The sequence below is a fragment of the Manacus vitellinus genome, unplaced genomic scaffold, assembly GCF_001715985.3.
Source record: "Manacus vitellinus isolate BGI_N305 unplaced genomic scaffold, ASM171598v3 scaffold_0_pilon, whole genome shotgun sequence".
Lineage (NCBI taxonomy): Eukaryota > Metazoa > Chordata > Aves > Passeriformes > Pipridae > Manacus > Manacus vitellinus.
In genome coordinates, this window is record NW_021938789.1 from 36,414,658 (window position 1) to 36,432,619 (window position 17,962).

Sequence of the window (17,962 nt, forward strand, 5' to 3'; positions counted from 1 at the left end):
GAATAAACAACACAAGATGGGAAAAAGTAGGTTAAGTAACAGCTGTTCTATGATCAAATCTGTTACAGAGTAAAGAAGGTTGGAAGGGAGAAAGACAAAACTATAATTGCAATCTGAACATGTTAACAATATCAAGCCCTGATAGCGAAAAGTGTCATCCTATGTATATGCAACCATGGAATGTGTAATACTATGATGTATAACCACGAACAGAGCCTGCAAATTGGACGGGGAAAAAATCCATAATCTTACTGTTGGTCTTCGTTTTTCTAAGACTGTGGCCTGACTGCCATGTCTTCGTTTTCTAGACAGACCTAGTCCACTTAGGGAGAGATCAGCATGGAGAAGGTGTCAGGGAGACCTCACTGCAGCCTTCCAGAAGCTTAAGGGGGTGTATAAAAACTGAGAGATTTTTTATATGGGCAGATAACGACAACAAGGGGCAATGGTTTTTAATTGAAAGAGAGCAGGTTTAGATTAGATGTTAGCAAGAAATTCTTTACTCAGATCGTGGTGACGCACTGCAATCAGAGACGGCTGCCCAGAGAAGTTGTCGATTCCCCATTCCTGGAAGCGTTCATGGCCAGGTTGGGGCCTAAGCAAGTCGGTCTACTGAAAGGTGTCTCTGTCCATGGCAGAGTGGTTGGAATTAGACAATCTTTAAGGTCCCTTTCAACCCAAACCATTCTACTATCAGGAAAGAAAGAGGAGTTATAAGCATGTTACAAACAAAGGAAGACTGCAGGAGCTTGGGTTGTCTCACATACTGAAGTAAAGACTAAGGAGTCTAAGTCTTGCAGGAACTCAGGGAAAAAAAGAGGGTTTATCACCTTTGCAAAAAAGGACAGGCAACTCAGGAAATGTTTAAGGCTGTTGTTAGGTCACGGAGGATGGTCTAGTTGACAAGGGGGTTTGGTTGTAGGTTGGACTCAATGATCTCAGAGGTGTTTTCCAACCTGTAGGATCCTGTGATTCTGGAAGGAGAGGTTCAGACAACATGCTTTGCATACATAAAGGTTAGCTGCCATAAGTAAGAAAATAAACTGTTTTCCATGATAGTGGTGGTTATGGAAAATGTTGTGAAACAAAAGTAATTTATTTTCCAGCTCCTTCTATCTCCTCCACAATTCTAAACTGACTGGAAGACAACATTTTTACATAAACTGATGACTTTAAAGAATAATGCTTCTAAATAAAAGCTTTGTTAGCTTCACGTGTATGAGTTCCATAAAGACTATTTCAAGACATATTTTATATTTCAGTTAGTAGGACAAAATGTCAAAAGGAGTCAGCTTGCAAATACATATAGTATTACAGACTATGAATTAAACTCCCTTTATCCACCAACCCAACATTAAACTGCAATTTATAATGACATGAAGTTTAGTACCAGAAAAAACAATAATTTGTAATTATAAAATAATTTAGCTTTATTTAATAAAATCTTCTGATATTCTTACTATTCCAAGAAATGAAGAAACAAACATTTCCATATTTTCTTTCATATCAAATGGTTTTAATCTTCACTCGTCTGAAGCAAGTTAGGGTAAATGTTGGACATACGTGTTGAAAATTATTATGTATTGCAATCTACCACCATTGTCTTTCTATCTGTGTTAAACATTAGCACCATCTACTGGTCCAGAAGATCCTTTCAAACTTTAGAAAAAGCTGTGGAAAGTGATCCAGCCAAAATGATGCAAAACGATATTGACAGTAAGATGAAGTTTTTCAGTCCCTGTATAGGAAAAGGGAGAAAAAAAGAAAAATTGATACCCCTTAAAAAAAAAAAAAGTAAAATAAAGAACTTTTATGCTCATTTTATGACAAAATTAATAACTCTACTATATGACATGGTAAATTTTATACCATTTTATTTCATATATTTGTAACATTTGCTGCTGAGAAGTTTATTACAAGCAATCTACGATCTTATACACTTAGTAAAATATTCACAAAATTAATTCAGCAATTTTTGGAGGTATTTTTAAAGGCCTTTGTCTATTTTTCAGATTATTTACAGTAAGTACTTATGCAGAGACTATTCAAAAATGTGTGAAAAAATTGGAAGATTTAGAGAGTTACAAAGATTTAGATAATGAGCATGATGATCTTCTCATGTAGTGCAACACTAATCTGCAGTGGAAGGCACAGAACTTCTAGCTGTAGATCCAATGAGGCCTAACTCATTTTACACAGTCACCGAAAACATTGGGAAAGATGATGTCTAACAGCAAGTTAGGTACCCATGGATCCTGGATAGATTAGCTAAGAGAACCTGATATTACACTGCTAGCATTCAGTGCTTGAAACTCCACTAGCAAAATAACTTCTGTCCTGTATGTTAATATCTAGCAGAGTAAATCAGCTTGTTCTAGGCAATCACTGCCATATCAGTTTAGGATCTTTACGTTATACTGTAATTATTAAGACCAACTAACCTCTGTTGTATTTTTTAGTCTTTTGTTGAGCCTGACTCTAAAAGTCTACTCTACCTGTCTACATGATTATTAGGACAGCTGCTCATTCACCCACCTCCACTGAAAGAATTGACTCAAGTGAAAACTGTCCTCAGGCTGTGCCTGGCATCCTGCCTCCTGGTTACACTACAGTCCTCACATACATCCACTGTTGCTCATACAGTTATGGAATTAAAATCGTCATTCCCATAAAAACTGTTCACAGTTTTTCATGTTTCTTGGAAAACTTAAGCAGTGCATGATAGGACTTTCAGCTTCATAGTGCAATACTTTTAAGGAGGAGAAATCTGAGATACAGCTGTATACGAAGTCATACTATTTCCAGAGCTAGAGACAAACAAGAAAGATTGGGCAAGAGACTCAATAACATTACCTTGATTTCCTTAAATACAAGGACTCCCCACATTGCAGCAACCAGGCCAGGCCCCTAAAAAATAGGATTCATTTGTACATTACAGCACTTCATTGAAATTTACTGCCTTCTCATTACTGCTCTCAGGGCGGTTGAATTTTGTCTGGATAACACATTTAGGCCTTTCCATTTCATCTAAGTAAAGCACTCATGACTAAAGCATAAACATCACTGAAATCTTTACTAAGTAAGACACAGTAAAATCTTCAGGAAGGACTAAAGACGCAAGAGACTGCTTTTTTTTTTTTGGAGTAGGCACAATTCCTTTTTAAATTACACTGTGGAGTCTGCCCTGGCTGTTCCATGTTCTTTCAGTAGGCTAAATAATATGCCTCACTTTAGTCCCAACTTGAGTTCACTATGTTATCTTGTTTCAGAAGACTTTTCAGGTTTATTGGCAACTACCATGGATATTCCTAACATTTCCTTTATTAGCATGACTAACTATTTGGACAAGGTTTGATTTTATCACTCACAAAGCCAGCCACAGAGACAGGTCAGGAAAACTGCTGATTATTGGTGATGATGCTGTACAGATTTCCTGGCTAACAGCAAACAATGATACACAATGGCAACTTGCAGGAGCTCTTTTTTCACACTATTTTCCACACACTTTTTCTCCTGAGGGAGCAAGGATCTGAATTTTCACGTCTGTTGAGAAAATATCTGAATATGAAGCAAAACCTGGCTCTGTTAATGCTTCCCATTAGAGCTGCTCTGAGGAACACTTGACAGATGTTTGGACAAGGACCTTCTCTCCATCCTCAGTGCAGCTGATGGGACACAGATATAGACCAGCAGGAAATGGTGTCTCATGCTGAATGTATGGGTGGGTGCTGTTTTCTAGTGAAATTTGAGGTGTTATTTCACTTCCTAGGTAATGTACACTGCAAGAGGAATGCATTTTTAAAAATGAAACAAATTGTTAAACGGCTGTGATGAATAGCTCTTGAAATTCTCTCCAGGGTGAAGTAAAGCAGCAGTTCTGAACCTGTGGTCCAGATAGGCAGTTTCTCATCACTGCTGTCCTTATGTTTTTCATTTTGTGATTTTATATCTTTGCCCTTTAGGCATACTGATAACTGAGTTACTAAAGCTGCTTTCCATTAATCCTTCAATTTCTAATTAGAACGATCCCAAGTCTTTTTTTTCCATGGCATACTGCAAAGTTTATTCGGATTTACTGCATCTTGAGGCAAAGTTTAATCCCTATTAAAGATGTTTCATTAGTTTGATTCCAAAATACTGTTGTTGAGCAAAACTTTGGTTTTGATATTTATTAACTCTCATTTGCCACCTTTGCATCACCAACTGGCACACTGGCAAGAGAGTGAAGGCAAAGTTTACTTTTACCTGGTGATAAAATTTATGCTTTAAAGGTACAGTGTCATAAATAAGAATAAAACAGGCAGAACAGGTCAACCTATTTTCCTCTCATTTGCATAAGAACATTATTTTCAGCAGTACATAATCTGTTCTGTTTGTTCAAGAATGGCAAACAGAAAAAATACCTGACTTAATTAAGTAAAATGACTGCTAGGGGATAAAACTCACAAATTAAAACATCCAGACCAAAATGTACTCCCTGGGATGAAAACATAAAATATTTCTTCCTTTAATCACTTTGGTTAAATAGTTAATGTTGATATATTTCTGGTTCCAGAGATTTGGCTTTTATGTAACCTAAAGATTCACACTCTTAATTCTTCTGCTTTTTCTTATGCTTGGCATTGACCAAGATAGTGCTTGTCATATGTTTATGTTCCTAAAAATCCAAAGACTAACACAGACAAGCAGAAAGGCAATATATACTCTTGATTAAAAATGTTCTAGATCCATCATAATTTCAACTTAATTTCACAGAGAGAAGGGTAAAAAAAATTTCACTTTTCATTCTAGTTACATATTTTATTTTTATATACTTACTGCAGTAATTATTGGAAAGCTGACGACAGCACTGAGATAGTGATTGGCTATGAACCAGCAGCAATTGGCTATCGCCCAAAGCACACCAGAAAGAAACCCTAGAAAAATAAATCCTAATCAAAAACATGCATAGCAAGGTATAGACTGCAATTTGTGGAAAATTTATACTTATAGCATAATACAGAAATTGTAGGTATGTATTTTAGTACACTAACTCCTTTAAAAAGCTGGTTCTGGTAATCTAAACCAAAGCTCAAAGGATAAAAATCAGCTACTCTGAAGCAGCAAATTAATTAAAGTTCACAATTTTGGGGGCAATGTGCTCTCCATCTTGGCAGTTCATTTTTGAAAATCTGCAATGTCATTTTGTTCTAGCATTAGATTAGAATAAAATTTATCATTGTTAATTAATTAACCTAATAGGAATGCTCTTTCAAAAGATACAAAAAGTCAAATGGAGTCACTTGAAAGGCAAACTACAATTCCAACACATGGCTTGGACTAATTACTGCAAAATGGTCAGAAGTAGTAATTGAAATGCTTTGCTAATTTAAAAAACAGTCATACCTGGCAATATGGCTTGGGGATAAACATTAGGTTTATTTTTTCTGACTACACAGTAGATCAAAAAGTAGATGGTACTAGTAAGAAATATTCCACTGAAGTGTGCAAAAACATAATCTAAATCTGAAAGAGAAATTACAAAATTATGTTAGTATAAAACATCAGTTATTAATTTTAACAAAATTAATTTCACTGATAGCATTCATTTAGACAAAAATGCATAAGGTGCTACTCCTAATAACTCAAATTCAAATCTGAATGTGATGAACTCAGCTGCCAGTCTGACTGTGGATGGATATGGTCAATGACACATATTAAACATGAACTAACTGCCGTGTTGACTCCAGCATTTATTACAGGTTTCTATGCACTTCTGTGAGTTGTTATTTTTGGAACTCTACTATATATTACTGCATTCATTTAATAAAACCTTGGAAAAATCCTCAAGTAAGGTTACGAAACTTGGCTAGGGATTTTACATAATTACATCCTTTCCTGATCATCTACAATGTGTTCCTGTATATAGCCTTGTTTCTTTTCTGTACTTTTAAGGGCAAGAAAACTGCACATACTATGTAAGCTAAACATGGTTCAGTTTTGTCCCTTTTAATCTTAAAGGATGTATCAAAATTTTGATTACCATAATCACTAACAATAATAAATTTGTATGGACTTTGTATAAGCTAAAAAGAGTATTTCCAACATGGCAAAGCAGAAGCATGTAACAAGGCGATCCCTGTCTCCTTGGAGCTGTAAATTCTCAACAGGAAAGGCAGCTATACTAATGACAACATCTGTTTTGCCTAGGTGGGGAATATACAAACTGCAGTATTCAAGAGAAATTGTATGTGACAATGGCAACATTATGCACTCTCAGCAATACTTTGCTCGTAAGCTGCTGCTGGTATTACCTGACAGAGTATAATCTAAACCTTAAGGAAAATGTTTTCGGGGAAATGTTGTTTGAAATTGGCAATTAGGCTTACATTAAAAGGTTTCAATTAAAAAACCTACACAGTTTTAATTACTTATGTTGTTATATTCTGCTCCACTCATAGCTTATTATTAACCTTCTCTTCCTTGATTGGTGTACTAATTTAGCAATTGTCAAGCTTGCGCCCTTCTTCACCTCATCCTCCACGCATACGAACTTCGTATTTTGAGAGTGCTACTATTTAATGCCTTCTGGAACACAGCTATGAGTTAAGTATGCTAGCCTTTGGGATGTTTCTCACTGGTTTTGATGGATTAGTTCACCTCTGAGAAAAAGGGAGTGCTAGGACTATGATTATGACAACATATAATGTAATGCAGAACCAATAAATTGTCATGGTATATTTTCAGGCATATGAAGAATTCCACCCTATGCCTTTAAAAAAGCAGGAAAACACAATGATTAAATAAAGTAGAAATGATCTATTAGCCTTTACCAAACTGACTTGCTCCTGTGTATATAGTTTCATTTCTTCTTCCATGGTCCTTGATGTAAAGTACTGGTACAAAACTGGAACCGTACAGTATTCCAGCTACTACAGCCAGGCTACAGCCTCTTTAAAAAGAGCAAATATTGGAGAACATAGCCTAGCATAAATTAATGAAGTAGACAACACACTTAAGCACCCAGTAAACACTGTGTATCATGTGAAAATTGCTAGGTATAAAGATAATACATTTTGGTACATTTTTATTTTCAGTGTAGTGTAGAAATGGTTCATTGAGTTTCCTTATACTTTGTGGCCAAGTAACATGGAAAATTCCTGCCCCAAGAGCGAGCAGTCTAGATTAATGACATGGGAAATTAACTAACTACAATTTCCTAAAAGCAAAGCTAGGAAAACCCAAACAAATATATAATTAAAAATGCTCACACCCTCAGCTTCACTGTTGCTGTCTATACATTCTTTTATCACTATTCCCAGACTCATTGCTCTTTAATCCCCTTCTTCATCTCTAGATCGTTGAGCTCTTGGCAGTCTCCCCTTGCTTGCTTCCACTTTGGGGCACTTCTACTGTCTCCTTACCATACTGCCATGCCTTCTCCAGATGTATTTAACCAGAAAGCAAACCTGGAAGCATGTCATTAGCACAGGCTTCGTCTATGCTGGAGTGCTAATCAACCAGGTGACAAAAACCAGCTCTGTAATTAGTTGATATTGCTATTTAGTTTGCCAGTTTTTTCGTAGTAGTACCTAATACTTAATTGGTAAGGTTAAGCACACTCAACAGTGTCAAAGAAATAATCTAAATATTTGTGCAATTATTCATATATAGATTTGCACACTATACTAGTATACAAACCCCTGTTATTTATTATTGTGTGACTTCGCTAGGAAAACCACAGGACACAAATTCTGCTCTTATGCTGTGTTCAACTACTTTCTCTGGCTATTTGGTCTGTACCAGTAAAAGAACTGTTAATAACCTACATGAGTCTCTTTTTTGCTGGCGAAAGTCTGTTCACCCACGAGTCATCAGAGGTATCTTCAGAAACATTAATAGACTGCAAAAAAACAAGAGTTCTTCATGCAAGTTTAGTTTAGTTTGATTTCTTAAAATCTGTAATCAGACTGTCTTCTATGATTTAGTCTGGTAGACTGGAACCTCTAGTGTGCATTGAGTATAGTTAGAGAACTCTCAGGGTTCAGGTGGCAACTGAGCACTGACCTCTAAGAGTAAGATACAACAGTAGTAGGAGCCTATTGTTCTCTAGCTGTTGTTGAACACTTTGGGCTCCCAAAGGAGTGACAGCCAATCTGGCAGCCGCCAACCCGTGCCATAGCTGATGATGAGATGACAGTCAGCAACTCTTGACAGTCTCCTGGCTCTGTAATGTGGCAAAACTCTGACCCTTCATCTAAGCACCCTCATAGCTTTATGGTTAACATTTAATTGAAATTGCTTCCTCTTCTCACCTAGGAAAGCAATACATTGTGTCTTTTATATCTCCATAATAATGAAAAGGACTTTCTAAGCTATTTAAAGTTGACAATCAAGAAAGAACACTTGGGAAGAAACTCTTCTGTTGCTAATATTTAACTGGATATACAAGATCCACAAATTAAGATACAATCAATGATACAATCAATACATATTTATGTTGTTTCATGTAGTCTACCATAAATCCCAGCAAACCTGAGTAACAAACACAGTTTTTGATTTTAAATGGATCTGTACTTTCACTGCTGTAAAATAACAACTGTAGAGGACTTACACTTTCTCTCAGTAAAGGTGTGCTTTCTAATGAAGCTGAAGAACTCTGGACTTCAGTTTTTATAAAAAGAAATATGACAGCACTCAGAAGAGAAAAATACACCAATAAATATCATGTCAGCTCATAAGGACGTAACATTTAGTAACAAAAGTTATAATTGGAGGCACCGCTTTCATTATTACCCTAGAGTCGCTTCAACATATTTAAAAAATGCAATTGCTTTAAACAGTCATAACTTATGATTATATATACACATATATAATAAACATACATAACACATATATAAAATATAATTATAATTTATTAATTTAACTTAACTAACAAACAACCTAAGTAAGTAAATAAATCAGGTTTTGTATCACTTTATAGATCTCTCTTCTTATGCAATGGGATTGAAATGTCTCCTTTTTACAGTGTGTAGTTACAGCTACATTAACAACAGATGCCTTAGTTAAGAGTGCCCTTTTGTACCAAACCACACATCCAATGGAACACTTGTTATTCTATATGGAACAGCTTAAACCTGCACAGAACTGGCTCTACGCTTAAGGAAAAATGTTAGTTTTTAGTCTTCTATTATATGTGAGGGATTGAATACTGCTGTTACCAGGCCTCATGCATATGTGGAAGGAGAAGAGGTATTGCTCAGTGGGGCTCCAGTGCACTAAGTGAATAAAATGAAACATTACTACTTGTACCCCTGGCTCTAGGAAATGAGGTAAATACATGCAATCAGAACTGGCAGGATCTGGTTTTTATTTTTATGAAAAACATTTTAATGATTTAGGAATTTTTTTCTCCAAACTCCAAACAGAATGTCTACATTTGAAGAACTGTTCATGCCTTACTGAATAAGTATAAAAGAATGTCAGCTTCCTCCAGAAGGACTTGACAAACATATAGAGGTTCCACTCAGGAGGCTAAAATGAACTCGTCAGAGCAACCGACACAGGCTTTGTGCAGTTTGCCAGGAAAACATGTCTGGTCACAATCTTTTTCCCTGTTGATCTTTCCCCCGTGATATATCAGAAACAGGCAGGAAGCAGGTGGTGAGCTGCATGAATTCATCAGGAATGAATAGCAGTACAACTACTATTTTCTCAGTATCTCCCAAACTCATGTGCCCCACGTAACAGTAATGGGTACAAAGCTGCAGACTCTTAGGAAAGAGGGAAAGTGGAAACAAAAATCATGAAACTAAGGCAGCAGCTCTCTCTTAGCAATCAAAAATGGTTCCTTATCTCCATTGTTTCTGAAAGGTATTATGTCCACCTGCTGCTTACTACACTCGTGGAGAGCCCTTAGGATTTAGGGCTGCCTTCCGGGCAACCCAGCTGGAAAGCAAGATCCTTAAGAAGAATCCTCTTTCCTCCACGTTTGGACCAAACTGTATGCACTCATGCAAATAATAACCAACCAAAAAATAAAGAATAAAGCCCTTCTCAAGATCCCAAAGGAGGACTGTTTGGAAATTTAAAGTGTGGCTTAAGAATTACAAGACAGGGAGTTATTATGGACAGGAAAACATGCAAAGCCTCTTGCTTTTCATGGATCCCAAAGTATCAGGGAAAGGGTTCTGTGGCATTTCAGTGGTTTTTACCCTTGACTGAGTGAAATCAGATCATAAATCTGAGGTTTTCTCAACAAGATTCTTCTAGTCAGATTTGTCCTCTCTCACAGGATTTGCAGAAGTGAAACATTTCAACAATCTAGCTAGGGAGGCAATCAGGAAATCCCTGCTTTGCCTTGAACATGCATACCAGCATAAAAATATATTTCTGTGTTTATGGATAACCATGCCACCACTGTACTGGGTATCATGTATGTTCCTACTCTGAAATACAACACTGACCAGCTAGGTATGGATATGTCATGATTTTGGCACTAAACTGATTTGCAAAAAATACTTCAATACGTTCACTCGCTAGTTAAATTGTCCTTGTGGTTGATTATTAAATATATATTTTACATTACAGAAATTCATTATAAGAATAAATTGTTACCTTAACAGTGAAAGTCCAGCTCCAATATAATTTAAGATCGGTCTTGAGACCTCTTCTGGGTCAATTCCAAACCAACCAAACCTGGAACATTCAACCAGTTTCACTTAGTTGCACTGACTTTATATGAATAGTTGAGTTATAATCTAGTCTTTGAAATCTTGACTTATGTAAATAAACCTCTCAGATTAGCTCAGCTGGTTAGAGCATGGTGCTAATGATGCCAAGGTTGTAGGTTTGATCTTTACAAAGGCCATTAACCTAAGAGTTGGACTCAATAATCCTTGTGGGTCCCTTCCAACTCAGAATATTCTGTGACTTTTCATCTTACCTTAGAATTCTGTTTAAGTATATATTTGCGGCATTATATCAGTGCTTCAGTTGGCTTGCAAAAAGCTATGTCTACTTTACAAAAATAATCTTTACACTAATTTATTGTATATTAATTTTTTAAATCTGTTAAAATTCACTTAAAATTGAAGTTAAATTATTTTACAGACCATGTTACAAAAGAAAAAATACAGTGTGCTAGGTTTACACTAACAAATACATTATTTATTGACTCAAGATAATGACCATCATTAGGCACACTTCTTGCGACTGAGACAAAGGAAATATAAAAAGGTAAAATAATTAACCTGAGTACTTTCCACTAAGAGGGGATAAGTCTTAATATATGTGATAAACTCTCTTTAGAGGTAGACTTGGTAGTGTTAGGTTAATGGCCAGACTTGATGATCTTAAAGGTCTTTTCCAGGCTAAATGATTCTATGTTTCCACAGGTGATAGCTTTCGCTGCAGTTATTAACGAAGAATTGGCAACATTAATTATGTATGATTTAAGACTTAAGCATACTTACCTTGAACTTGCCCAACCTGTCAGCAAATTAAAAGAAGCCCATATCAAAAGGCCAAGAGCTAAGCCAATCGTTTTAACAATAGGAACAACTGTAATATTGCCTGAAATACAAAAACCAAAACTGAAATCAGTTAAAAAATAGAATGTGGTCTTGTATACATTTGCTTTAGATTTTGTGCCTGTTCAGAAGACAAAGAAATTTAGGAAACCACAAGGTGGTAAGAAACAGTGTTTTAAAAAATAAATACATTGAACATGGACTTTGCCTCCATATGATTTTAAAAGTTAGTTCTAGTGTGAATTTGCCTCTTATAAAATAAGCATAATAAAATAACATTTACTGTAATGGTACAGCTCCATTAATCCCGAGACTTTAAAAAAACAAATAACTACTAAATAGCTACTACCTTACACATGGAAAAGTTTTTATCACCTTTTTATGAAGCAAGAGGATTACTTTGTGTTTCAAGATATGAAATCTCTTTATCCTCACCTGTGGCCCACACAAAACCTCCAACCATAGCCAGAGGCCAAAACCGGGGGCAATTCTGGATCAAATTGACCACCAAAGAAACCATCCATATGGAGGCACAGAGAATCCATTGGAAGAACATGCCTGTGGAAAAATCATGTGCACACAACAGAAAACTTGTAGAATACTGGATGTGTGAATCTCTTAGCATAACAAGTTTACAGTAGCTCAGAAAAAATTCAAAAAGGTGTCCACTTCCTTTGTGAATTTCAGGGACCATGTTACAATATATTCAAAAGATAATTTTTTAAGGTGGGTTATAATTCTGTTAACTTTTCCTTATCATGCATTCCTTATACACAGCTGCAAAAGATACTTTGCTGCACAAAATTTACACAAGCCCTGATTCTCAAACACATGAAAACTTTGACAGAATTCTGACAAAGAGGGTATTCAGCTGCTGCAAACTTTTCCCACAACCCTAGGAGCTGCTAACATAGATGACTGCACAGGAAAACACTCCTTCAAAGCTCAAGCTTTTCCACTAATCCAGGACACTGATGATGGTCAGTGACACATTCCTTCTACCTCTGTAGATTCTAGAAGGGTCAACGAGGCAGACTGGTTAACTTTATGTCAGCTATGCTCAGACTTTCACTTTAAAGCCTCGCCTTGTCTTGTTAGGGCCATATTTGGCATGAAGAGGAGAGGTTATATCCAGCCTGCAATGCAGATACCATGATTGCAATAACAGCTATTCATCTAGGAATCTTGTAATTCATTACATTTAATATAAACACGGAAATATAACATAAACCTACTAGAGTGATGAAATTCTAAGCATGAAATAGGTAGGTTCATTTCCTCTTACCAACTCACCAAATAAACGTATTAAAATTTCAATTTTTCTATTGTTTTTATGTTAGGTCCACAAATGAAAGGCAACTTCTCTTAAGTCCAACAACTTTAACCTCATAAATAACATTGTAGGTATCTGAGAATCCCCACAAGGATAGAAGAAAGGACATTTCACTTTCCATTGTGAAATGCTCATGAAATGTACATCACTGTTAAAGTGCACAACAGTTAAGAAAGCTCTTCTAAAGATCTGTCACACCCTGAAGCAGTATTACTGCTTTTTACCCTAACATCAGCAAAGAAAATTAAACATACTCTACTGGATTAAAACTGTGATGATATTTACAACTCTAGCACAGAAACTCTTGTATTTGCTGGTAAAATATTATTCCTATTAGCAAACATAGAAAAACAGACAAAATAAGAGAGTTTACCATCACCAGTATCAAACTTCTTAACAGGCACAAAATTTGTCCCAAACAGAAGGACAGCTACTGCAGAAGAAGTAAAGCCAATAGCTAGATCTGTTCCATTGCTGGTGTTAGCAGCACTGTATGCTTTTCCGATATTCATCTTTGTTCTGTAGGTGCCTCTTTTTGTGGAGTTGTTTTGCTGCAGGTCCTGACAGATTCTGAAATAAAAGACTGGAATTAAATATGTGGAGTATTAAATAATACCAGTGCAGTTCAGAAATCAAAAACTTAAAGGACCTGACTAATCTCTCAAAAGCTGGAATGAACTGCAAAGTATACTGTAGAATCTCATGAGATGTGAAGCTGCCATAAAATATGAATAAAGTGATTTAAGAACAGATGCACTACTGTTTCATAACCAGCTTCACAGAAAAACATGTCTGAACACATAAAAAGCAAACGTAGAGGTGCACTCAAAGGTTATGAGGACTTCAATCCATGGGAAGCCTGATGCTTTAGTGAGATGTTCTATCAGACTATTCCTTATTCCTGTAGCCAAAGGGCAGGCCATACCGGGATGTATAAAAAAGCTGGGGTTAGACAAAATCTTAATTGGCAGAAAAAGCTATAGCAATCTGCAGACCCACTTTCTAGAAGTTGTGAACAGCTAAAGAGATTCTATATATGTCACAGTGGGATCAATACAAGATCATAAGGCAACCAAAGGGATTGCTCTAGCTGATAAAAACCATGAAAGGTTCATTTTTTCTCTGGGGAACAAGGTTTCTTCATTCATTCCACATAACTATAATAAGAAAACCAAAGGTATTTTTAATCCCATAATACCTCTCTCTTTTTTTTTTAAGTGGGAGATTCATCTTGAGGTTACACTCAACAGATGTGCCACATATATACTTTTGATATGGATTATAACTTTGGCAGAATGATTTCTCTGAGGACAATCATAATTATGTGAACTCTGCAAACATAATCTTACCACCACACTTGAAAGACTACAGGTAGGAAAAGTGTTTGGAAATTTAACTTGAAATGGTAACAGGATACTTAATATGTTGCTATAGCGATATTCATCCAATTCTCTTGTCAAAGTAATGCTATTTGTATTGAATCAAATGACATCCCAATACAGTTTGCCACTCCCCAGTGTAGGTGGACTAGCTACTGCCTGGAGAAAAAAAGCTGAATTAGGATGGTGGAAATTTTGCCAAGTCTTGTAAGAGATGTTGTGACTACACTCTCTGCACAAAATAAGAGCTGAGCTGCTGAACATTCTTTCATATTATTTCACCCTCCAGTCTTACCTTCTCCACAGTCCTTAGGACACCAAGAACTGTAGCTCCTGAGGTTATGCTTTTATCTGCATCTTCAACAGGGTCATCAGTGGTTGCTGAAATTAATTATCTGTATTAGAAGATGAAAAACTCAATTCCACAACTATATAACCATTTAATTTCTGTAATTTTTCCCCTCAAAAGATATCAGTATAGCTCTAACTTAAGAAAAATACAGATAACACTTAAAAGACACATCATGAAAGTACAATGGCAAGGCTGTTTCAATTTATATTGACTTTTTTTCTCCCTCCTCATCTTCCTTTCCTGCTTAGCAGATAAGCTTCTCCAGGAACTTTTCACTGTATTTAAGACTCTTCTACAAAGTGTGTTTTACCCAGGACCTGTAGACACTGATCAGTGCAAATAATAATTCCGAGATTTCTTCAAAAACTCGACTTCACAGGATACACTGTGACATGACAAGAAAAGATCAATATAGATAAAGGCTGGCATCAGCTACCTTCATTCCATTAACCTCAACTCACTAAGTGAATACATTTATTCATTTAGTGCACAACTAAGACACAAGAGCTGGGTTTTGCACATGAACACCATGCTGTTAAGGACACAGAATTAAAGCTGATTACACTGCACCTCTGTGAATGCAAGAATCACACCTTTTGCCTTTAAATAAATGAGTCATTATGCAGGTAAGATACTACGAACCTTTCAAATTTGAAGTAGCTTATCTGTCTTTTGGTTTTGTACAGAAAATTGTTACTTTAAAAATATATCAGTTTTGTATCTACTAAGAGAAAATCTGTGTGCTGCAGGGCAATACACTCTTCTGCTTGCTTCGTATCTTCCAAAAATCTCTGTATTGTACACATTTAAGACTGTTGCACAGTTGGAGAACCAGAATCGTAATACCAAAACCAGAAAGACAACTCTACTTAACTAAGGAAAAGTGTCCTTCATTCAGACTGCTTAAAACTCTGTTACTTTCCAAAGTTTGTGACACTTCGTTCCAACTTCGGCTAAATTTCAGACTCAGCTTTCAACTCCATTTTAAATCCTTCAAGAGAAAGCCCAACTAGACAAGGCCTGGTGCAACATTCTCTAACTTCAACGGCAGCACTGCTTTAAGCAGGGAGTTGAACCAGATGATCTCTAGAGGTTCCTTCCAAGCTAAATAATTCTACTATTGTATGATCCAATGTCAAGAGCAAATAACGATCCGGCACACAGCATTAAGCTGACTATGCTTTTTGCACATACAGAGCTTCAGAGAACTCCCTAAAAGCCTCTTCTCTTCAATCCTGTGTTACTGCCACCTGGACTTGCTTATATGCCTCCATTATAGATACCAAATGCCAAATCAGGATCACTTCCTGAAGCTGCCATATTAGAGCACAGTGGTTGCATCTGAAAATCAAGCAGAGACAACTGGAATTGTTGCTGTTATTGAAGGCTTTTTTTCCCCCCTAAATAGCCCTTACTGAAGGGCGCTTCAGGGTTCCCAAGCTGTAGAAGAAATATAATGGGCTTCTGTTGGCACATATTCCGCTTATCCTACTAACTTCACTGGTTCACCTCACTGGAATGTTGTGCTCTCTATTTCCACTGTTTTCTCAGAAATTTGCCACTATTTGCTTCCTTCACAGAGATACACAACAAATTATGATGCTCACTTAATGCAACAGCAACACATTGCTGTGGTTTCCACAGAGAGGCATGAAATCAAGAAGCCTGCCTTTGGGAGCTTTCACCCCAAAGGAGACCCGAGCTGCTGTTAAGATCCCAAATAAACTGCTTGCGCTAATGGAATGGGTAATTCCACGTTGACTGTTTATTTGCCCGTTTCTCCTATCATGTACTTGCCATTTAAGAATGGATACTTTCACCCCGAATTTAGGAGATTGCTACCAGTCTAAACGTCGCTCAGAGCGAAGTCCCCAGGTGACACCGCAACTTATGACTAGAGTTGCTCAGCAAATGTGTGTTCCCGTCCCCGAAACGAACGCTTTTAAAAGACGTTCTTCCGGCAGTGTTTTCAGCAAGCGCTATCACGGAACACGGAAATTGTTCAGCCGAGCGCTCCACACAGGCCCGTGTGGCTGCACCGACGGGGCAGCGGCGGGGCGGACCCGGCCGTCTCGCAGACGCGGCTGCTCGCCGCACGCCGCGGGGACACTCGAGGCCGGCTCAACCGGACGCTTCCGTGCCCAGCGCCGCGCCCGGCTCACGCCGCGGCCGGTTTTAGGTCCTCCGCTGCCGGCCGGAAGGCGCGCGGTGACGAGCCCGCACCGGCTGATTCCTCGCCGGCCCTACGTGCAGCCTCGGCCTCTCCACTCCCGCGCCCCTCCGGCAGCCGCCGGCCCGCCCCACCCGCTACAGCCGGGGGCCGCGTACATGCCTCGCCACGCTCCAGCGCGGCTCCCGCCGCGCCAGCACTGCCCCGCCAGGCACCGCCGCGCCTCGTCCGCATCCGCCCCTGTCCGCCTCATCCGCCCCTGTCCGCCTCACGCCCCTGTCCGCCTCCACCGCCCCTGTCCGCCTCCATCCGCCCCTGTCCGCCCTCAGCCTGCCCGTCGGCTGGAAGTGCGAGGAAGAGAGCCAAGGGTGGCACGCGTCCGCCTTTCCCTTGCTGCCATAGCGGAGGAGACTTCCTGGGGCGTCGGCTTCCCGTCTAGCGGGGGACAAACACTGAGAGAAACCTTAGATTAAGGCGCTGACGTTGTGACAAAAGCGCCCTTGCCCCTGCCGGCCGTAAGCGGCAGCTGATGAGACAGTTCCCACCGTGGTGAAGTGCACCCGTGTACTTCACAGGCCGATGCTGTGCTGTAACTGCACATGCAAGAATCACAAAATCAGTCAGGTTGGAAAAGACCTTTGAGATTGTAGAGTCCAACCTATGACACCACCACTGTGTCAACTAGACCATGGCACTGAGTGACACGCCCAGTCTTTACTTAAACAGCTCCAGGGATAGTGACTCTACCACCTCCCTGGGCAGTCCATTCCAATGTCTAATGACCCCTTCTGTGAAGAAATTCTTTCTAATGTCCAACCTAAACCTCCTCTTGCAGTTTAAGGCTATGTCCTCGCATCCTGTCACTAGTTGACTTAGAGAAGTGAGTGACCCCCACCTGGCTACAACATCCTTTCAGGTGATTGTAGAGAACCATAAGCTCATCCCTTAGCCTTCTCTGCTCCGAGCTAAACAACCCCAGCTCCTCCTTCAGCTCCTGCACTTTAGACCTGTGCTCCAGAAAAGGCGCCCAAGTTTTGGCAGCACTTACCCAGCAACACAGCCATGGTTCAAAGATGGGACTGTTCCCACAGGGGATAGCATGGTCTCCTTAAAGGGCCTCTCTTGCTCCTAAGGCCTCCCTGACTGCTGGGGGGCTTCCACGGGGCTGGGGGGGTCACAGGCACCTGCTGAGAGGGGCAGGCATGTCAGGGAAGGCAG

General features: G+C 38.6%; 1 protein-coding gene across 7 annotated transcripts; it reads right to left on the minus strand.

Annotated features, from left to right (window-relative positions):
* Nucleotides 1–1,139: 1,139 nt before the first annotated feature.
* Nucleotides 1,140–16,948, minus strand: TMEM144 (transmembrane protein 144). 7 transcript variants are annotated; one of them, XM_018071289.2, is made up of 14 exons: nucleotides 16,903–16,930; nucleotides 14,518–14,617; nucleotides 13,498–13,558; nucleotides 13,223–13,413; nucleotides 11,946–12,068; nucleotides 11,454–11,553; nucleotides 10,597–10,677; nucleotides 8,594–8,675; nucleotides 7,809–7,882; nucleotides 6,813–6,931; nucleotides 5,386–5,505; nucleotides 4,819–4,916; nucleotides 2,854–2,907; nucleotides 1,140–1,738 (listed from the first exon to the last, which is right to left on the minus strand). In XM_018071289.2, exons 4-14 carry the CDS (start codon nucleotides 13,353–13,355, stop codon nucleotides 1,655–1,657), a joined length of 1,068 nt encoding a protein of 355 aa, XP_017926778.1. In that variant the 5' UTR covers nucleotides 13,356–13,413; nucleotides 13,498–13,558; nucleotides 14,518–14,617; nucleotides 16,903–16,930; the 3' UTR covers nucleotides 1,140–1,654. The 7 variants fall into 7 exon arrangements, with proteins under 7 accessions (XP_017926778.1, XP_017926749.1, XP_017926764.1 ...); XM_018071260.2 differs by having other exon boundaries at nucleotides 1,141–1,738; nucleotides 13,217–13,413; nucleotides 14,518–14,603; nucleotides 16,903–16,948; XM_018071275.2 differs by having other exon boundaries at nucleotides 1,141–1,738; nucleotides 13,217–13,426; nucleotides 16,903–16,929.
* Nucleotides 16,949–17,962: the final 1,014 nt, after the last annotated feature.

Coding starts and splice junctions, on each gene's coding strand:
- TMEM144 (XM_018071260.2), bottom strand. CDS start 13,355: ATGAATATCGGAAAAGCATACAGTGCTGCTAACACCAGCAATGGAACA. Junction 10,678..11,453: donor ACAGGTTGGGCAAGTTCAAG/GTAAGTATGCTT, acceptor TGAATGTTCCAG/GTTTGGTTGGTTTGGAATTG. Junction 7,883..8,593: donor CACCTTTACTGAGAGAAAGT/GTAAGTCCTCTA, acceptor GTTTTTTTGCAG/TCTATTAATGTTTCTGAAGA.